Source organism: Tasmannia lanceolata, unplaced genomic scaffold (assembly GCF_043159265.1).
Source record: "Tasmannia lanceolata isolate RefF3 unplaced genomic scaffold, GAP_Taslan_0.1 ptg000020l, whole genome shotgun sequence".
NCBI classification, from domain to species: domain Eukaryota; kingdom Viridiplantae; phylum Streptophyta; class Magnoliopsida; order Canellales; family Winteraceae; genus Tasmannia; species Tasmannia lanceolata.
Genome location: NW_027518697.1, coordinates 16,398,560 through 16,421,158, shown reverse-complemented (window position 1 = coordinate 16,421,158; position 22,599 = coordinate 16,398,560). Strand labels below are relative to the sequence as shown.

General features: G+C 39.1%; 1 protein-coding gene across 1 annotated transcript; it reads right to left on the bottom strand.

The window, feature by feature from the left end:
* Positions 1 to 305: 305 nt before the first annotated feature.
* On the bottom strand, positions 306 to 15,106 carry LOC143855126 (putative prolyl 4-hydroxylase 3). Its single transcript, XM_077365323.1, has 8 exons — positions 14,725 to 15,106; positions 14,308 to 14,392; positions 9,104 to 9,201; positions 8,906 to 9,003; positions 6,792 to 6,921; positions 6,126 to 6,313; positions 5,927 to 6,016; positions 306 to 694 (listed from the first exon to the last, which is right to left on the bottom strand). Exons 1-7 carry the CDS (start codon positions 14,925 to 14,927, stop codon positions 5,943 to 5,945), a joined length of 876 nt encoding a protein of 291 aa, XP_077221438.1. The 5' UTR covers positions 14,928 to 15,106; the 3' UTR covers positions 306 to 694; positions 5,927 to 5,942.
* Between the last annotated feature and the right edge of the window lie 7,493 nt (positions 15,107 to 22,599).

Sequence of the window (22,599 nt, the reverse complement as noted above, 5' to 3'; positions counted from 1 at the left end):
ATGAAAAAAGAAATCACTGTTTGTTTTTTGCACATCTCAATCTCTTGAATGAGATCTCTGCTCGTCTTGGGGCTGGACCCCACTGGGTCATCAAATGAACGGTCCGGATTGCCTTTAGATGAGACCACAGCACATAGATCTATCTATATCTATGTGAATACAGAGGCATTTCCAGAATAAGGAGAGTATAAATCTAAGAAAAAAAAAAGAAAAAAGGGACGGAAATAAAAAATGCAATTTCCGTTATGAACACAACAGTAATTATACTAAAAGAGAGAGAGAGAGTGAGAGAGAAGAGAGTCCTATTGAAAGGAATGTCTGGATTACATTTCATCTTATGTTTCTTTCTCTACACATCAATTCTCTGTTGTACAGTGTGTATCTGAGAACCACTTTTGACACCACCAAGTGTTTTTTCTTCCATCGATATTTCCAGTGGAGAATAATCAGGGCAAGAAAACCCTGATTTTTTATTCTTTTAGCAGAGGAGCGAACGTCCGTACTTGATGGTAGTTTGCAGATGTAATTTTACCAAAATTGAAGGTATGAAGGAACCTGGAAGTCGTAAAAAATACACCGTGCATTTGATTTGGACAGCATCGAATGTATAAGCTCAGGTTGAAATGCAATAATAAGAAGGTTGTACACAGTAGTACACACTATAATAACCCGCGTGAGAAGTCATCTTTGTAACCTGGACAGTGTGAAGAAAAATATGAAATGTTATAAACCATGAAGGCAAAGAAAATGTTGTAACGAGAAATAAATATCAGATTTCAACAAATGAGTTGTTTTTCTGATGAGAGAATAAGAAAACCAGAGAATCACTTTAAATTCTCGCTTTGGAGGTTCAATCCCAGGTTACCTACCAAAGAAACAGAGAATCACTTTTTATGCTCATCCCTTTGCTTATTCCCAATGTTGTAAATTCGACAACTCTATATTCATGTAGTTTCTGTAACTACTTTTCAGTGCGCGCATTACGTTCATTTTTTTCTATTTTTTAATGTACTTTCCACAGTAAGGCGGAAAAGAAGTGTCTAGAACTACAAGAAAGATGTTTCCCTCGATCATTCACGATCGACTTTTCTTCTTTTTTTTCGGTTATTTCATTTTTTTCCTGGTATATATTTTCTGTGTCACTAAAAAATGAGGTTTAGATCTCTAAAGATTGGTTCTGTCGTCATAAAAGATGTGGGGGGGACCAAAAAACCATGTAGGAAATGTTATGTCTGTCCATTTTCCCCTCCAACTTTGATTGGGTTAGGATGATCCTATAGGGCTGATTTTTGGTACACACCCTATCCATGGAAGGGCCTTCCAAATGAATGCTTTGGATCCCTCCAAAAATGTGGGCCCCCCATGGTTTGTGGCAGCCATGCACAGATAAGCTATCTGTGCAGCTACACACAAACCATTTCCTCATATATATATATATATATATATATTCGTGGGGGTGAGAGTATTGTACGACTCTCTTCTCTCCTTCAGAATATTTTCTTCTTCTCTATTCTCCAACATGTGATCTGACATGGTATCAGAGCAATGTCAGATTAACACATGTTTTTCTCTTTTTTTCCCCTTTCATAATAGTCCTAACCCTAAACCTCACCCTAATCTGATTTAACCCTAACCTAACCCTAGCCATCCCCTGTGTTGCCGTGAGCCCCAGCCCCCTCCCTGTGTTGCTGTGAGACAACAGCCCCCCTCCTTCCCAGTGTTGCCGACAAACCTCTTCTCTGTGTTGCTTGCCGTGACCCCCCTTCTCCTCTCTTTTTGGTGGCCGCGATCCCCACCAGCCACCCAACCACACCCCGCATCCTTCTTTGTTGTCGAGGACCTTCTATTCATCCCTACGCGTGTCGGGGCTTGCTCTACATAAGGTATTTTTCATGCTTGACTTCTATTGAAGCGTTGATGGTTGATTGTTGGTTGTGTTGGTCGCATTAATGGTTGGTGATCGGAGTGGTGATTGGTGCTGTTGTTGTTTCGACGATCTTGCTGGTTTCTATGAACGAAGCTTTGGTTGATTGTTCGCACGAATTGATTGGTCGTATTTATGATTGATAGTTCGTGGGGTGGTGATTGGTGCTGTTGTTGTTTTGACGATCTTGCTGGTTTCTATGAACGAAGCTTTGGTTGATTGGTCGTATTTATGATTGATAGTTCGTGGGGTGCCTAGTGGTGGTATTGTCGCTTCAATGGTTGGAGTGCTTCTTGATTGTGGTAGTTTCATGGTGGATTGGGTTTGTTTTTCCTGCTCGGTGGTGGCAGTTCCTCCATGTTGTTCGTTGTAGTTTATTGGTCTTGTGATTCGGCTATATTTGTGGTGGCCTGTTAGGTGGTTGTTGGTGAGTTGGTTGATTTCCATTTAGTACTTGTTTATGGAACCCACTGATACATCTTTGCCCCCAATGGCTTCCGTGAAAATTGTTGGGGCTTCGTCTTATTTGACTCTTGGCTATTCTCATGCGGAGGTCCCTCTACAGATGACCTCGATTCGACTGGATGTGAAGAATTATCCTCCTTGGAGGAGAGCCGTTCGTACTTACCTACTTGGTCGTGGTAAAGTCTGATTTCTTGAGCATGCACCTCCGGCTCCCAAGGATCCCACCTTTGAGAAATGGGAACAGGAAGATGCTGTGGTCAGGTCTTTTCTTTGGAGTTGTATGGATTCTCTTGTGGCCGCTAATATGATGTTTCTTGACTCCTCCAAGGAAGTTTGGGAGTATGCTGCCACCTTGTATTCTGGTGCCGATAATGTCACACGATTGTGTGACCTGTTCTTCTTCTCTATTCTCCAACATGTGATCTGACACATACTATACCATTAAAAACTTTACTTACAATATAAATGTGGAGAGGTACAAAAATGGAGTCTCTAAATGTTTGTTTTTTATAAAAAAGATGACTTTAATTACCCAGCAATGAAAGACAGGGAGGGGAACAACACGTTCCCAACCCCTGTGATTACAAAAACCATACGCTGTACAACTCAACTCAACTCAACTCAACTAAGCCTTTGTCCCAAGCTAGTTGGGGTCTGCTAATGAATCCTTTAGAAAATTTTCATGAAGAAGTTGAAAGACTCTATCCGGCTCAAATTGACTAAGTCTTATCCTGACACTAGTTGAGTTTGTCTACATGGATCATTTTCTACCATTCTCTCCGCCTATGTTTTTCACGGCCTGTCCCAAGCCAAGATAAAGGAGGAGGGTTGGCTTCAGGTTGGCAGCCGGCCGTAAACTTTGCCACTCTTGTATGAAATGAATCCTATAGAAAAACCATACGGTGTACATCATTGAAAAATATAAACCCTTGAGTAATGTGCACCAAAAAGACGGTCTAGTCTGATGCGATATAGACAACCATAGAATCCAGCATAACGTCGTCTTTCGCCAATCGATCTTCCATCTCGTTAGCCGACGTCCTTCTGTGCTCGATAGTGGGCTTGATAACGCTCATCAAATCCCTGATCTCCGAGATGAGGTTTTGGATGCGCCATGGTCCTTTAGTGTCAGTAGACGCCCATGAGATTGTGTTTGCTGAATTGCCTTCAACAAAGAGGGGTCCCAAGTTGTGCTCTGAATACCACTTGAGTCCAAAAAACAATGCTCTTACTTCGGCCTCGTTTGCATCACATACACTCCCCCGGCCCGGAATAGGACATCCGTATCCCCTCACTGGAGTCACATATCACACCACCAATCCCAGCCTTACCAGGATTGCCAATTGAACTCCCGTCAAAATTCAATTTGTGACATTCATCCAAAGGTGGATTCCATTTTGGTGTCATCTTAATCTTCAGCTTTCTTTCCCATATAATTGTACTCCAATTCCTTCGCATCTCCCCCATGCTATATCGAATGCTTAGCCTTTCTTTGACCCAGGAAATTAACTCCACCTTGATTTTTAACAAAATCCAGCTTCGCTTTCTCTCCTCCTCTAAATGCATAAAAAGCACTCAAATACTAAATATATAGGGCGGCGGTATTTTCACTCCCCCTGCAGTACGCATTCACTCCCCTTTTAACGTGATTTGACGTCAAAAAGTGTTAAAGTTGCCCACTGTTCACGTTATAAGGGGGGCGAATGTGTACTGCAGAGGGGGTGAAAATATCATCTCCCAATATATATTGTGCATATAATATAGATAGAAATATTTATACCAAATGTACATATAGACCAGGAGTGTCCAAATGTATAATAAGCATTCAAATACTAAGTATATATTGTGCAATATAATCTACATAGAAAGATAAGGACAAATGTACATCAGTCCAGAGCAATCCATTCCTAGCTATATTCTGCCACCAAATTGGCTTCCCTTAAAGCATGGTCCAACAGGACCACCAGACCGGAAGACAAATCAAGGAATTTCACTCCAAGGATCCATGCTGGCCTTGGAAGCCCAAGCATTCGCTCTACAAGAATCCCATTTAACCATAAGCCACCCGTGAAGTTTTGGACTTTAAAGAATAGCCCTTGTCTCTATGCCTCATGGGACCAACAAATACCAAGATCAGTACAGAGCAATCCATTCCGAGCTAAAGAATCCACTGCCAAAATGGCTTCCCTCAAAACATGCTCCAACGGGACCTCCGGAAGACTCAACTCAACTCAACTAAGCCTTTGTCCCAAACTAGTTGGGGACCTCCGGAAGACAAATCACAAATTTAAGCAAGGAATTTTGCTCCAAGGATCCAAGTTGGCTTTGGAAGCCCAAGAATTTAAATTACAAGAACCTCCTTCACTACAAGCCTCCCATGAGGTTACTTATGAAAAGTTCTCAGATCTTCAAGAATATCCCTTCTATCTGCTCATAAGAGCCACAAATACCAAGATCTCTTGAATAGGCCAAAAGGCATCCCCCATATGATTATATTTACTGATAACATACCCCAAACCAACCAGCCCTGGATTACCTTATTTAGTAAGGCTATCCGCTAGCATCAAAGCTGAGCTTAGGAAAAACTTCGTGAAGAGGTGACCAGCTAGGCGACACCTTATTTACTAAGACTATCAGCTACATTTTTTTTTGAGTAATGGAATATATATTCCAAAGAGAAAGGAAAAGAAGACACAGAGCATGGACCAAGGAGGTCCTACAAGAGCTACATAACATGTTTTCCAAGCTTGAAGAGGTCATGAATCTATGTCCTTAACGTAGAGGTAATACCTCTTGGTTATTACTGGATCCAATATCTCTCTGCTTAATGCCAAAACACTGCTTTACAATTCCGGTAGATATGTGTGACGCGAGATATGGAAAAAGAAAAAGCTGCCACACAGAAATATGTCAAAAAGTTTTAAAATCCTAAAGAAGAAAAGACAAAATGTCAATATGACATTATATACATCATGAGGATGTTCCCCATATCTACAAGGTATTTTTAAAAAAATGATATGTTTTGCAACAATATCATGATATTATCCCAATAATTTCATGAGATTCCCCCATCACTAATGTTATCAGTTATCTCTTAAATTCTCTTAAATTCTCTTTGTTTATTTGTTTATTTTACTCTCTCTCTCTCTCTCTCTCTTGCAATTTTTGGTTAGTTTATTTTCTGCGAGACTTTCCAGATAATATCCTGAGAAGGAAAAAATATCAAAATTTCAATCTCTGATGAAATTTCTTAGACGGGAGTGATGTTTGATAGATGAAATTAAGAGCTGGAAGGAATGACCAGGAACAAAGATTACAAATAGAACTTCAGAAGCCCAGAAGAAATGGCAGAGAATAATATTTCTCGAAGACGGCTAACATTTTTTTTTATTGTTCAAAAGGAAAAAGGGGGAAAACAAAAATATATATGTATCAGTGGAGAAATTCTACGCTGGCGCATCAACCATGTTGCATGATCCAATGCAACATGAGAGGTATTAGATTAAACCTTGAGAGGTGTTAGGTTAAAGGAAATACCTTGAGAGCTATAAGATTAAACCTTGTACTCATTGACACGCAGCCACTTCGTAGATGACCACTTATTACCTCTAATCACTGGGCAACCACCTGGAAGAAATTCAGAAAAGAGAAATTAACTCATAAAATCAGAAATGAGTAGTGACCAAAGACCTGAATTTGGAGCTACCATTGACTAGATAATTAAGGAATAACTGACCATGCAAACTCAAAAGATCTAAAGAGGCATCGGGCCTCATGCTCCAGAAAAGCAATGCATCCCCCATCCTTGGTTTGACAGAAATGCCACTTTTTGCACATTCAGATAACTCATTCCAACCTGGAACAGAACTGCTATTTACTTTGGTAGAGGGAAACACTGTCTCACCACCTTCTTCCACATCAGATCTGCATCAATAGCAAAAACAAAGACAGAAGGAAAGGAAGAATCAGAGAGGACTCTGTATCAAAGTTAAAGGAAGAATCAGAGAGGACTCTATCAAGGTTTTAAATTTTGGTTTCGGTTTCGACGAAGGCCGAAACTAAAATTTCGGCCGATATTCAGGAAAAAAAGGCATTACATTATTATGCCAAAATCTCGGGTGAAATTATAGAAATTTCTGGCGAGATTCTGCTGAAATTTCGAAAAAATAGTAAATTTGTGAAAAAAACTTCATTTCCCAAAAAATTTGGAAATATCGGCCACTGAAATTTCGGGTTCTTGTGATTCCGGTTTCAGTCCCAACTGACATCCAAAATTTTAGCCGAAATTTCGGTATTTTGGCCGAAATTTAAAACCTTGCTCTGTATGATGTAGCGGGACGTAAATTGAGGATCACGGAACTAAGTGTTTCAAAGAAATATGAGGAAGGAATATAATTCATACAAGTACATGAGAACAGTAGCTATCCGCTGACCCCCATTCTTAGTATTAAATTCATCATTGAAATAATCGAAGTGAGGCTCATATTTCTGTCCAACTTCATAGTGGAGAATCTGAAGCCCCTCCCCGTGCTCTGCAAATTGCAGCATTGGCTTTAAAAGCAATATAAGTAGAAATACGAATTAATGGAGCAACCCAATTGAAAATTATGCATGAAAGTTGAATGTAAAAGGAGTCTGAGACTCAAGTAACAAAAGCAAACTCTTAAGTATCATCAATCATCTATGAACATAAAATCTAACACCATCCACAGTAGTTGTACAACAAATATTTCCCTCTACCAAAGTCCCTCCGAATAAGATAAACTACAGAATCTACCAGATAGTTTCTTTCTTTTTTTATTCAGAGAAATCACAGCATGCTCACACTGTCACACAAACAGATATTACGCTAAGTTTGGATGTCGTTGGCACTGTTATACCGATCCTCAGTGAAAACCTTGCAGAACAAAAATTCTTTCAACAGTGGATCCTGTAAGGGTTATCTTGGAAGAAACCGTGACTATCATCATTAAGGTGGGAGTGTGAATTAAAGCATGTGTAAGAATGTGGGAGTATATGGCCTAGCCCTAGATCGATGCATGTCAAAATAAGGAACATTGTAAAGATCAAGAGCATTAGGTCGGTTTCCTACAAGATCATAGTAAATGGAACGCCAGCAAATGTTTCAACCAATAAAACAAATAAGCATCCATTGAGCAGAGTAAGCAGAAATAGAAACCTGTAGATTGAAGTACACTTGTTCCATAACACACTCGCCTTAGACTGAAAAACTGTTGTACATTCTACTTCAACAGTATGTTCGGTAAGAGGGATATTTTAGTCATTTCCATTAGAAGGCCATTTTTGCCATTTCATTTCAGTGGGGGTAGTATAAATACCGCCAGATCTTTTCATTCAAAACAGAAATTTGAGAATATAGATCTGGAAATTCAGTTTTGGCTTAGAGAGTTACAGCAGTGAGGTCACCATTTAAGCAGTATATGGTTTGGTTTGCCAAGCCTTTCCTCCCCAGGGAAAAGTGACAGACAATGAGGTAAAACCCCAAGTATATTGCAAAGGCTTACATTCTGATGTAATGGACCTAAGTATAAAGCATCCAAGAGAGAACTGTTATGTGTTTTGTTCTTAATTGCATGTTGATGTATCTTTGAGCCATAGTGCACATATCATGAAACTCAATTCAACAAAATCAATGATTCTGAAACCAACGTGTTTAAAAATGCTTTTGAAATGATTCTGAAACCGTCGTGTTTAAAAAGCTTTTGAAATGGCAACCTTGGTTATATTTGTGGTATCAAGTAATCAATTTTCATAAAATATCTCTGTGCCCTGACAGTTCAGAAGTTCCGGCATGCCTCTGCCACTCAACAATCCTTGTGGTAGGCTTCACAAAAAAGTCGCAAGATTGTTCTAGCGAGATAGAGTCTATCTGACAAATTTCTGGCATTTGCAAACCTAGAAATCTCCCAGCCATAACACTCACTTCTCAATTTGGTCGAAAGCCGTAACATTTTCGGACTTAACGTGCAATGGTTGCCAGCGTCATGACTTGGCATCATTCACAATTCACAACAGTTTGTCACAAGCAAAAAATCAAAAGTTTATCCATAAAGCTTCTCCTTGTATATACACACCAGAATTCATTCTCCAAATGTACGTGGCTTTCATTATCTTCAAAACCATAAAATAATGCCAACTTTATGCTACAGCTAAAAACTAAGAAGAAACGAAAGGGATTTGCTAGCCAATTTTGCAGAAAGCCATTTTGTGTCTGGCTTCTGCATGTGAAAACAGCCACACAGGTTGACTTTTTGGCAGCTTTTGTCGTATTCATTAAATTCATCTTAGGTGGCTGTTCTTACATGCAAAAGCGAGCCGGGAAATGTCTTTCTGCGAAATTGCCTAGCAAATCCCGAAACGAAATGTGTTGGCTACCACTACCAATATCTGAAAGTTCAGTGGTTCCACCAAACTATTTTTGCCTGTAGCCTTCATATAAAAGGAGAAGAAAATAAAATGAAGATTCAATATGGGTATACCACCCCAGCTGCATACCTACAGGTATGAAGGTGAAATCTGATATCCTTTTCTCAATGTCCCTGATGATCTTATCGCGTCCTCTATTGAGAAACATTCCCGAGCTTGTACGTACCCTTCGTACCATAAGTATATGTCAATATACATTCAATGAAAAACAATACATTTTCTATGCTTGACTTGAACTGAAAAAATAGAGATGTGGGAAATGCAAACCTGCTGTCTTTACTCCGACCTGTTGCACTATCAACAACAGTTGACTTTTCCATGTGAGGCTTGGCAAGTTCAATTAAATAATTGCATTCATCCTTTGACTGCCCAAGAAAAATCCAATATCAGTATCTGTGACTCTTTAAGATATTAAAAAACCAATATCCCTTCTCCACAAACAAACAATCAGCAACTTCAGAAGGAGAAAAGATAGTCTTTGAATGGATTGAAATGGAGCACACGTATTAACAATCTACAAATTAAGAAATAGTGTATTGTTCTGTTGAATTCTGACATTGAACTAAGTAACTACTGGAAGCAATATGATGGAAATAAACTTTCTGCAAATTAAACTAAAAAAAGTAAAATGAACTGAGCAAAAGAACTGCAACAATTTTTTAATGTGATCACAAGCAGTCATCATATTTATTGGAGGTATTGGCTATAGAAACGGGAAACGTTTTGAAGCAAAAAAATGTCTGATCAAATATAACTTCCTATCTCCATCTTACGTGTTCTGAGGAAGAGGGCATCTGATTAGAAATCATTTCATAAGATGATAAGAGCTCATGTTGATGAAAGGCTTGAGCTCATAGCTCAACTAGAAGGAGCTCAACACTACAACCTTGAGTTCGTCAGTCCAATCCAAGCTTATCCATCGAAGGAGGAAAAAAAGAAAGACTGTCAAAGCTCCTGGGTGATACAAATATAGATTCCCATGGTCACATAAACAAAGCAATATACAAACTTTCAAACATATATTTATGTTTACAATTATTCTTAATGAATTTTCATTTTTGGTATATTTACTTCAAATAAAAACTATAATTTGACATCTTCAACGTGACTTATTAAATTTATACTGTGTCGAGGAGTGTGTTGGTCGTATGTCTATTTCATGTCAAGTTTTTTTGTAACTACTTCAAGAAAATGTATAGAAACAATTGTTTTAACTACATAAATTATTATTGATAAAAAATAAAACTACATAAATTATTAAATAAACAATAAAATATGCAAAAACACTAATATAATATGGTTGGGGAGACGGAGAATGGTCTCTAGATTCTGTCCGAATACATTCAGCTTTGGTCACTAGTCCTTGTCCAAATGAAACCTCTCCTGTTTCATCTAGAATTTGGTCTGCTCGAAGTTTTGTTGGTATTGACTGAGAAGTTAGAACATGATCTTGAGGCTGATTTTCGACATTGTGGTCAGGAGATCTAGTGGATGTTGGCGAGAAAGAGGGGGTGAATACAGGAGGCTGATCTATTGAACTTGGCGACGCGCGCCGGGGGGGATCGATGGCGGATTGAGACATTTTGGAAAAACCAGAGAATACTGCCTCGGTCGCCTTCTTCAGCACCTTGGTCTTCGACTTCCAACCTGGCCGAATATTAGCCTTCGGATTGTTCATATTTAAAAGAATTTAATAAGAATAGGCCAGCGTCATGTTTGTCAGGAAATGGGAAGTACTTGTTTCATCTACTGGTATGCCTATTCCTTTTCCTAGGGGAATGAGGGACTCATTCTTCCTGGTTTCAATTACTACTATCCCTTTTTCCTTCCGTTTGGTGTTGTGGCATTCTTCCTCGGCACTTTGAGAAAGCACTTATCAAATCAGTGAGGTTTGGTTTCCTTCGGTAAAGTTTTTTTCTTTGGATGCTCATTTTCTGCAAAAAAAGAGCAACAGAGGTTAGCCGAACTTTGTGAGGATAGAGAAGAATCAAAAGCGATACCTTCTAATACCCAGGTTTTATTAATGATAGCACATGAAGTGGCATATCGACGGTGAAAGTAATTGTGTTCGGTGTAACGACACTTCAGCATATATTGATCGAATTACTTTAAGCGGTCACAGAATCAACTATCGCAAAATCGGCCACTGAGATCACAAGAAGTTTTCTCTCAAGCCAACTTCGCAATAACCCTTTTGAAAACTTCCCAATTAGGATTTTTTTTTCCTCGTGTTGGCCCATTCGAAACTCCTCAATTTTCTCTTATTCAAGTTTCTTCGCTTTCTTTGTACTTCAATCAGCATCTGGGTCGGTGTTGTTGGGATGAATTTGAAGCCGTAAAATTTCTCAAATACAATAATTGATTCATATTCAGTCTACAGAAATTTAGCTATGGCCTTTCGTGCTTCTGAGATGGGGCCTGTACAGAAGGAATATGGTCAAGAGTGTTGGAGCTAGAGGAATCAGCATAACTTTCTTCTACGGTAAAGAGTTCCAGGATTTCTGGTGGTGGTAAGAACTGTAACCCTTTGAAATACGTTGCCCTCAAAACACCAAGTTGTACCCGGACTAATCTCAAATGTTTCCAAATGAAACGCTTCCTTCAGTTCTGAATAGATGGTCAAAACAATACTAAACTTCAGAGATTTCGTGAAAGAGAGGTGTCTTTTAAAAACCTCTGTTGGAGGTATACATAGTTAGGTAAGGAATTGCCTAGACGAGACCAAATTGACGGCCGAGCAATTGCGGAGAATAAATTTCTACTACATACTTGTTGTTTACAGAGGATTCTAAGACCACACTAAAATAAAATTCAAATCCCGCGGAATTAGATCGTTGATGGGAGAGCACTTGCGGAAAATAAACTTATACTGCACGATTGTTGGTTACAGACAATTCTAAGACCACACTAGAATCAAATTCAAATCACGCAGAATTAGATATGAAGACCAGATCTCGGTCAATAGATTATGATCCATATATGGGGATAATCAGAGAGATTTTTGTAACCACAAAGTGCCAATTTGGGTGGAAAATACAGGGGGAAAATTCATCTCATAGGGCATGTTGTAAAAATAGGATAAACAGTGCCGAAAGAAGAATTGATGTGCTTCTAAATTGTCATAAGACGCGAATTGGAGTCCGAAGATCAGGACCGATTTTGGAGGAAAGCTAGGGCTAATGACTGGGAAATACAAATGTAGTCAGAGCTCAAGAATCCAAAGCGGACCCCAGCAGATTTGAATTCATAAGAGACGGAATCATAACAACCACGGTATACTAAAGAGGAAATAATGAGCGGGCCAAGAGCTAATTTTCGGTCTTGTGTGAAAGCCAATGCCAATTTAAGGTTGGCTTTCACAATCTTGTAAGATCTGGTACAAAGAAGATGCATATATATCCAAGTTAAAAGAAAAGCTACATATTCTTGATAGGTTATAAATCCCAACCGATTCATATATGTGGAAATATATTTTGAATATAAAGCTTTCTTGTCGAATTCGAGACCATGAGTGCTTTCAGGAATACCAAAAGACGCTGAAAATTCCTCATTGTGAGGAGGAAGACCTACAAGCCCAGCAAAGTCAAAGACGGTTGGCCCCATGGGCCCGACTTTGAAATGAAAATAGTTCGGCGAATAGGACCAAAAGCATAGGGTGGAGGGCAGTAGCAACATATTACAAGGTACAGATAATTTTGAAAACTGAATGGCCTCGTAGATCCCCATCTCTTTCCAAATCTTTGATTTGGATACAACAATTCGGTTGAACCACTGATTCCACTTAAGATCACAAGTAGGCCACGACCGAATCGATTTAACATTTGTCAAAAGAGGGATATCAGATTTAGCTTGTTCGAGGGGAAGCTGCTTACTTTGATTTTTGGCAAAAAATTCTCTTGAGCTTTTGGGGAAAATCTAAGTGACACCAGGGACCCAAAACAAAGATTGAAGAGGAATAATAGGAAAGCGGAGATAGTATCTGCAAGTTTGAGGTCATTGAAACTGTTTAAACTGTTTGAGGGATCCACTGGGGTCAGAAATGGAGGTATCCACGGGATATTTTGAAGAAGAACTCATCGCCATTAAAACATTGAAAAGATAAGGAATAAATCAAAGCTTAATCGAAGACGACGACTTGTTAACTGAGCACTTTGAGAATGATACCGGTGAAGATACAGAAGCAGAAGAGCCAAAGACAAAGGAGCAAAAGCCCGGAAATGGATGCAATGATGATTCACCGCCAAGGCAGCATCTTCAATTTGCTTTGGAAAGACATGTTGAATCAGGTATTAACACGTGTCAAGGATGGTGCCGAAATCTGGGGAATGAAATAGTACATTACTTGAGGTCTCCCCGCATTCTGAAAATTTTAAAATGTGAAAGACCGACGCGAATACTAGGACAAAATTAATTCGGTCTATATGGATAGACGTCTAGGAGGCTAGGCGGAAATTAGCATCTATTCATTTGTACGACAGATATTCGATCCAAGGGACATTCCATCGATTTCCTTCGTCAATGGAAGGAATGTGTGGGGGGGAGGGGGGGTTGTGGACAATGTTTACACCCATTTTTGAATTTGAAATCAATCATGGTAATTGTAAGTTCCCTCTCGAACGAACGTGGAACGGTAGTAAGCAGTTACAAACGAAGGCTATAAAAATGAACGAGTGCCTCAGGAGAAGGGGCCCCAAAACCAAACATCAAACATGTCTTAGCATTTATCTTTACGTTTATCTTCATTTTTCCGCGCAGTATCTTTACTTTTCAATAGTTGTAGCTTATCTCCTAAATTAAATACACGACGGAATGGATTCATCTTCTCCGGCGAGCATCTCTTTAATTCCCTACCCTTACGCCAGCGTTTGTTTGTGTTGTTTTGTTAAAGAGTTGGTCAAATGCTTGTCTACCCTAAGTCGTTTGCATTCTGGGCTGATCTGCGGATCGACATGTAACTCGATTCGTTCATAGTCTGCGTGTGTTGACTTGCATTCGCATTCTATGTGTGTCGGCATTCCACTATCGCATCGCATCGCATCGTTCTAGAAAAGTCCTTTTGTTTAGAAAGGTATTCGAGCCCAAGGAAGAAGTAGGGCTCCCTCTTCTTCTCAATCACCTGAAATCCAATCCCGTTGGACAAAAAATCGGCCAACTACACCTAGAATTGAATTTTTGACTGTTCACAAAAATTGGCACATCCGCACATTCATCACTGACTACATACACCACTTGCACCGACCGACTAGGGCAATCACGATGGCGATCGAGGCAAACACTATGATAAAGACAGATAAATCAACATCGAGTTTCCTAAAACTATTGCATACAATTGGGGAAAAAGTCGCACATAGCAGCAGATCAATCAGCTACCAAATAAAGAAGATCAACACAAAATCAAGAACCTAGATTGCATCACTGCTACAGAAAATCCATCCAGCCATAACATAAAGAGAATACAAGGAGAAGCACACCAGGAAATTGTGATAGACGAACACTCTCGGATCCCACGAAATAATTTCCGTCCACTGCTCCCTTCTGTGCCCTAATCCATCAACTCTGCAAACACAAAATTCTCAATTCCTATGCGCAGAATAACAGATCAATCTGAAAATCACATCCGATTTAAAAAAAAAAAACCTCCAACACCACACCAAATCCAAAAAAAATCACACAATCCAGATTCAAAATAGAAAAAGAAAAGAAAAAAAGATTCGAATCCATCAACTCTTCCAACACAAAATTCTCAATTCCAACAAGCAGAATAACAGATCAATCTCTAAATCCGAACCGATTACAAAAGAACCGCTAATACATGCCAGATCCAAAAAAATTACGCAAACTAGATTCAAAAAAAGGAGAAAAAAAACAGCAGATTCGAATCCACGTGCCTTTCTGTAGTCGATTTCAGGACAGAGTTGAGATCGATCGCCTTTGGAGAATCGTTGTGAGAGATGATCGGGAGGGAGAGGATTCCGAGTGTGAGGAGAATGAGGAGAACGAGTGAGAAAATGAGGAGCATTGTAAGAACTAGGGTTAGAGAAGAGGATCTCCTGTTTGGGAGGATTCTAGAATGCCGAGCGCCTTTCGCCATGTTAGAAGCTCTGAAGAGGAAAAACTGAAACCCTAGAGATCGATCTAAGAAGAAGAAGAAGATTGGATCTGCTATGGCCTTTGTGAGAGAAATGATGGAAGAAATTAAAATGAGAGAGGGTGTTGTTTTTCTTATTTTATCATCACCCTTTACGTTGCAAGGGTGCGAATTATCCTATACGGAGTGCGAATTTATCATCTCTTTTTACCTTTTTCTATCAACTGGTACGACCTTGACGCAGCCGGCAGTTGCTGTTGGGCACATTAACTTGAAATTACTATAAGAGCCCTGCATTTTTTTGATGAAATTTAGAGAAACGATCCGGACAGTCGGATTTTGTTAATGTTTTTGGAGTTTCTATGTTAGGGCAGGCACTTGTTTGGTAACCATGTTGCCATTAATTTAGGTGTTACCTGCCTAATTTTTTTGGCCACGAAAGAAAAGGAGAGACTGGAGACAGAAGTTGATTGCCTTGACCTCCTAGAGGTTCAAATCAAGAGGAATGACTCTCTCTTAAGCACTTTCCGGGAAGCTTTACACAGCAGCCATTCATTTTCCCACTTACCAGCATGGTTTTAAATTTTGATTTCGGTAAAATTTCGGTCCCGGGCGAAACCGAAATTTGGTAGAAAGTCCCCATGTTTTGATAATTTTGGCCGAAATTCTGTAAAGAAATAAAAACGTGCATTTTTTTTTTTTGAAATTTAGGCCGAAATTCCCGAAATTTCAACCAAAATTTGGTGAATTTCGGGAATTTCAGTTTCGTTACGTCGGTCGAAATTTAAAATAATGCTTACAACTTACAAGACACATCATCAACAACCAAAACCTACTACTCTAAACACATAAGCTATAACTAACACCCCTAAATACCCCTTTCTATAAAATCAACTCCATAGGATAATCCAAAACCTTGGATCAAGCTCTACAGATAGAGTTAGGAGCATCTCATGGAGATGATTTTCGAGGAAGGGCCTATTTACATTGGGCCCATCAAATGAATGGTCTGGATATTGGAATAAGGATCGCACTGAAATTTCTAATAAATATGTTTGTTATATGGTTTTTATGCGGAGGTGCACACATTTTTTTTAAAATAAAGTGGGTCCACCTTGTTCAAAGATTTAAACCATTCAGTTGGTAGGCTCCAACATAAATACATCGTACCATGAAAATCATATCGAGTGGATTTTCCTAACTCTTCGATCTATAGAAATTTCTATATGATGTAGTTTATCTCTATATTAGGGGCTAGGATCATCCAATGGAGCTGGATTTTTGGGCACAATCTAGTAGCATTAAGGCTCAACATGTAAGATCTTATGTGGGCAATCATTGATCTAAGATCGATGGTCTAGATTGAAGAATGAGATTAAGTGTGAAATTACTGGAGTTACCCCGTGTAGACACCCCATTTTGACCGTACCTTGAGCCTCCCGTGTTTGAGCAAAACCCCATCAAATGAATGAATTAGGGTCCCAAACTTCACCCTAAGCTAGCTTAGGGTCCCACTAAGGTCTCTGCAAAATTTCGTCGAAATCCGAGTTCGGTTACCTAGCGAACGATTTAAGCACTGTCGTGGTGCAAGTTCGCAGAAGGGGGGTGGATTATCCTGGAAGAGGCCGACCTAGAGCCGAATAGGACACGATCCGAAAGTGCGCCCATCAATTTTTCGCCAATTGTGCGCTTATCAAAACTAGTTGTGCCGATATCCTTTTTTTTATTATTCTATAAAAATCAAAGAAAACCCATTTTCTGCATAAGGGGGTTTTTGTCATTTTCTGAAAAAATTCGCAGATCTGAAAACCAGAGAGAGAGAGGAGTCGGAGAGAAAAGAGAAGCTCTGGAACTTGGGCCAGCATCTGACCTTCAGCATCACCTCTCAATTTGATCTCTTTTAGCTCCAGTAATGGCCATGAATTCCGGTCTCCTCTACTAGCCACCATCACCTCCATCACTTCAAGATCCAACCTGCAAACCCTAACTCATTTTCCAACCGGAATTTCTCATATTCCGACGAGTTTCTTATAGATCTGATGATCTATTTCTCCTCCGACACTCCTACCTTGCGAATCTAACCCCGAGCAGATCTGATCATCTTCTCCGGCGAGCTACTCTTTTCCGATCAAAAGTTCCGGCAAACCTCTAACCGAACCATCTTCTCCGATCGATCAAAGGCCTAGCTCCGACTCCGATCATACTCCGGTATCAAGTATCTGCTAAGGTGTTTCATAATATCTTGAAAGAGGTTTTGCTTAAATCTGTAAAGAAAAGGAAGAGAAGAGGAAATGCATGATTCAAGACTCTCACATCTTCTTGCCAAAAAAGAACTCAGGTAATCTTGTCTACAATTCTTTAATCTCTGTTTATGATGCAAATTGGAGTAGGCATGCAAGTTATTATGATTTGTTTGTTAAATTTCTTTGTTGAATGCCTACACTGTTTTATCTTCTATTTCTTTTAAACCTAAGAACGAGAATTGGTTTATGCCTCGATTCAATATGAAAACAGGGGGGTTTGGGAGTAACTGCTGAGACAGAGTAGTCTTCTTGACAAAATTCTCGCTTGTTTATAATGCTACTACTATGTGTCAGTAATTGCATCAACTAAACCTGTTTCATTACCCCTTTCCTCAGATCCAATCTTAATTTCATTGATTCCGGCAAGATCCGCCGGAATCCGGTCATCTCCCTCGTTTTGCCGGTCAGCTTTCTCCATTACAAATCTGATTTTGAAGTCTGTTTTCACAAACTCTGTAATATGTACCTCCATTAAATCCGGCAATTTCGCCGAAATTCCGGTGATTATAACTTTATCTCTTTCCGACAAAAATTTCTCCCATTGTTTTTGGCCATCGCCCTCATCATCGAATACGCTTAGAGAAAGAGAGGTAGTGTAAGATTCAGAGAGAGTAGAGAGAGAATTAAAAAGAGAACTGGAAATGTGAGTGAAATTTCAGAATTTGGAACGATCAATTGAGAAAGATAAAGAAATTCAGGGGATTGAAAGAAGATGAGAAATGGAGGTAGAGATCAGAGGGAGCTGTTCCTCATTGTTTCGGACATACAGAGAAAGGGAGGAGAAGAGTAAAAATTAGAGGGAGTTATAGAGAGAAAGGACCAGAGAAAGCTCAATTAGACCTAGATTGCATAAAAAATGAAGCTTAAACCTGATTTTATTCATGGATAAGAATTAAAAGAAGAAAGAGAAGGTAAGAATGTGATCATCATTCCCCTTCTACCATCTTTTCTAGTCTCAAGGTGTAATGGTCATCCCTATTTGGAAACAACAAAGGATTTTCGTGCAAGCTCAGTTTTGCCTCGATCAGGTAAAACTTCTTTTTAAAAAAAAAAAAAAAAAAAAAAAAACTCCCTGTTTGAAGCATGGAGATTTGAGGGGGGGTTGTATCTAGATTTAATAGAAGGATCAATTAAATTTGAGGTGATTCTCAAAACAGGGTAGTGCTTACAACGACATTTTTGCTTATTGATATTGGCACTATCATTTTTTTAATAATTACACCAGTTTAATTTGTTTTTTTCTATTTCCCCATTGTTGGATGACAATAACTTTAAAAAAAATAAATTGTGGGAATGTTTGATCCTCTTTCAAATAAAAAAATGAGACTGGAAAGTGCAATTACAGAAACATGGTCATAGTGATATTATTTCCTTGAGTTCATTTTGCTTAGATGAGATAGATCCATCTTCCCTGATCAGACCAGGAGCATAGAGATAGGACTACTATTTTTCATTTCGTGTTGGTGATGAGATGATATCAACATTTCACATCATAGTGCCTATTGTTGTACAACATGGGTTGTAAGGGGAGTGGGCTTGCCATTAATGTTGTGATGGCAGTGTGGCTATCACCGTTATCTATGCCCATGTATGATATAGAGTCCATCCTTTTTTATCTTCCAGGTTATGATGGGGTGAGTTTTGCCACCTCTACTAACACCCATGTCTTGGCATCCCTCTTCATTTTTATAATGACAACCCTTTCTTTCACCCATGATTTGGCAGCCCTCTTCATTTTGATAATGATAACCCTTCTTTCACTCTTGTCTTGGCAGCCCTCTCCATTTTGATATGAACAGCCCTCTTGCCACTTGGGTGATTGTATCTTGCACTTTACTTTGATATTTGCAGCCTACTTTTCACCTTAATTATGGCATGGCCTTTCTTTTTTCAGTTAGTCAGTAGCATTAAGGAAGATTGTCATTTCTTTTATGTATGTGCTTTGCACAGATTGTTAGATAAAAGTGGTATATGAGAATGTGATAGAGATAGACTAGAAAATTAGAGGAGGTAATACCATTCAATGTATTCACTGAAAAAATCATTGCTTTCATCTGTAACCTTAATTCGTCGTGTTCAAATTATGTTCTATTGATATTTTTATTAACTAGTGCAAGTTTTCTTATTCTTGTATTATATTTCTTAGCTTGAGGAAATATTCGAAGAGGTTTACACGTATGTACTAGTTTTAAGAAAAATTTTGTTTACCACTCGTAGCAGAAATTCTGATGTCATTCTTAATAGTATCAGAATCCATTGAATGGTTTAAGAGTGTCAGATGATCACTTAAAATGGTTTATCAAAGGGTTAACTTATTCATAATGTAGGGACATGGCAGATAGTTAAGAGGAGGATAACAGTTCTAGGTTAAGCAATAGCTATATTGAATCACGTTATTCTTTACCCTAATGGTAATCTTTTGACAAGTAACATTACAGAATGGTCATAAGTCATACATTGTTTTCCTGTAGTAGAGAATAACCTGTTGTGTGAATTTATTGTAATTCCTGTCTGTATACAGATAAGATATGAATATGTTTGCTGAACTTATTTGGTTTGAAATTATATATATATATATATATATATATGTATATATATATATATATATGTATATATATGTATATATATATATATATATGTATATATATGTATATATATATATATATATATATATATATAGAGAGAGAGAGAGAGAGAGAGAGAGAGAGAGAGATTTCCTTTGGCCCTAATGACTTTGTCTAAAGTGGTCGGTTTATTGCTAGGGCGATGAAGGCGCTAGCCTAAGCCCATTCTTAGGGGACTTGCCCAGTCCAAATAGCACTCCCCTCTTTTAATTTGGAAGACTCGCCGAGTCTCTTAAATACCTTTAAATAATTAGATTCTCCTTCTCATTGCATGGGCAATGAAAGAGATATCTGGAGCCCCTATCTTTTGGAGACTTGCTTAGTCTCATTGACACTCCTCTTTGTCTCCCCTCTTTTATTTTTAGACTTACTCAGTATTTAGAAACCCTTTTAATTTGTTCTCTCATTGTAAGGGCAATGAAGGAGTTATCCAGAGCTTACCCTTTTAGAGAGACATGCTTTGTCTCGTAGTAAAGCTTACCTTCAGGGAGACAGGCTATGTCTCATGCAGAGAATGTTCTATCCTTTAGAGACAAGCTTTGCCTCATTAGTGAGTCCATCCCTAGGAGACATGCCATGTCTCATTAGCACCTCTCTTAGAGTCATTGGTTTGAGAGTCAGTCCTTAGCATAGGAGTCTGTCCTTAGCTAGAGAGTCAGTCTTTCAGTTTCCGGAGTCAGTCTTATCATCATAGGGGTTAGGGTTCTTTCCAACCTCTCATCAAATCATGTTTTTTTTTATCCAGTTCCTTGCAAGGTATAGGATGCTGTCCAACCCTTGTAGAGCTGTGTTTCTGTTCTTTCTCCCGCAAAGCATAGGATGCTGTCCAACCTTTGCGGGATATCAGGAGTCTGTCCTCCCCTTATGATGATAGGATTCTGTCCTCTTGTGTCAAAAACTCAAAAACATTCAGAAATTTCAAAAACATTTCAAAAACCAAAGAAATCTTAAAATTCTTGAGTCTTAGAGTAGTTAGGAAATTCTGTTTCCGAACTACGTTGGCTTGATCCTCTTCCACGAGGTACGTAGTGCAGCTTGGGATCCATATCCCAGGTCCAGCCAAACCTTTAAAAATAAACATTTCGAACCTTCAAAAAAATACAAAAACTTCTTCAAAACCTTTTCAAAAAGATCTTCCCATAGAATTAGGAGTTCGTCCTAGTTTGTTTGGGGTGTTTTAGAGTTAGGAGTCTGTCCTGATTTGTATTGATATGGTGTGTCCTGTCGTGTGAGTGTCCCTAGAGTTAGGAGGCCTCAAGTCGATCGGTTAGACATTTAGTCGAACCGATGGCTAGACTAGGAAGCATATAGTTAGCCCATGGTTTTCCTTAGGTTGCACAGCCTAGTTACACATAGGATGTAGGACCCACCTGCATTAGCTTAAGGCTAATCAACTTACATTAGTTAGGGCATATAGAGAGTCCTGAAAATTACAATTCACTTGAATTTAAGCAATCATACAAAAAAGCTTTAAAAATCAGTTGAGTCTAATGGATCGAGTCTAGGATAGCGGTTCTAGATGGTTAGGCATAGTAGTTTGGAATAGGGCATCGAACTACGTTGACTCCGATTCTTCCCGAGGCCGGGATACGTAGAGCAGCTGGGATGGACGGCCATCTTGGTCCGAGTCAGGTCGCATTAGAGTTAGGACTCATTTTGTCCAGTCAGGTATAGAGTTGATTTGTGTTGTATTGTTTTTGCTGTGTCTTCTTACTTTCATGTACAGATCCTATACATTTAGCTGTGACATGCATGTGTTTGCACACCAGAACTTAGACACCCATTAGGCATGTCACTTATAACCTAGTTTTGCTTAGGTGACACATCTTTCATTTATTTTGTGTATGTGTTTAATTTTCATCTCTGAGACATGCATGATTAGGTAGACGTCTTCTCAGAGATATATGTTCCCATTTCATATGACTTTCGCTCAAAACTCTTCAAAATCAATAACAAATGGCATAAGAGACCAGGTGTTTGCACTTGGGCGGATGAGGTGCTCTTCAGACCTTCCGAATTCGTAACCAGGCACGAACCCTCTTTTTATAATCTCTGGTTATCCGTTGCAACAGAGCATAGTATGGGATCCTTGGCCCACTTCCTTGGATGGCGACTCTTCTTTGTTTAAGGTACGCCTCGAATCTGGGCTAGTCCCCGAATCGAGAGGTATCTCACCTTTTATATCGCCACTCATGCTGTGAGAGGCACTTCTTTCGAGAGTTCCTTGGTAGAGCTCTCCATTCACGTGGATGATCCTGAGACTGACTCGCGTGGGGGCACACGTCCCCGCCGCCTCTCTCGGATCGGGGTCCACACCCCGTTTCCAAATACATTAAGAACCATTTTATTTTATTTTTCTTTACAAAATAATAATAATAAGATGATGATGAATTTAGTAATTATGATTGACAGCTCGTGGGTACATTGATAAGCTCTAGGAACTAATTTTGATACTTACTGTAGACACCCCATTTTGACTAAGCCCTAAACCTTCCCAGCTCGTGCCAAATCCATCCGAATCTCAGCATTAGGGTCCCAAACTTCACCCTAGACTGGATTCGGGTCTCTTTTAACCCACTGCAAAATTTCATCATGATCTGAGCGCGTTTGCCCAGCAAACGGGCTAAATTGGTGTGTGTAGTGTAATGGGGGGTGGCCCACTAGGTTTTCATTTTACCCTAAAAAACCTTGTATTTTAGGGAAAATTCAAGTTATCCAAAGACCCTAAGTACCCATGAATACATTTTT

Coding starts and splice junctions, on each gene's coding strand:
- LOC143855126 (XM_077365323.1), bottom strand. CDS start 14,927: ATGGCGAAAGGCGCTCGGCATTCTAGAATCCTCCCAAACAGGAGATCC. Junction 14,393..14,724: donor CTGAAATCGACTACAGAAAG/GCACGTGGATTC, acceptor TTGTGTTTGCAG/AGTTGATGGATTAGGGCACA. Junction 6,922..8,905: donor TTTCACCTTCATACCTGTAG/GTATGCAGCTGG, acceptor TGCAATTTGCAG/AGCACGGGGAGGGGCTTCAG.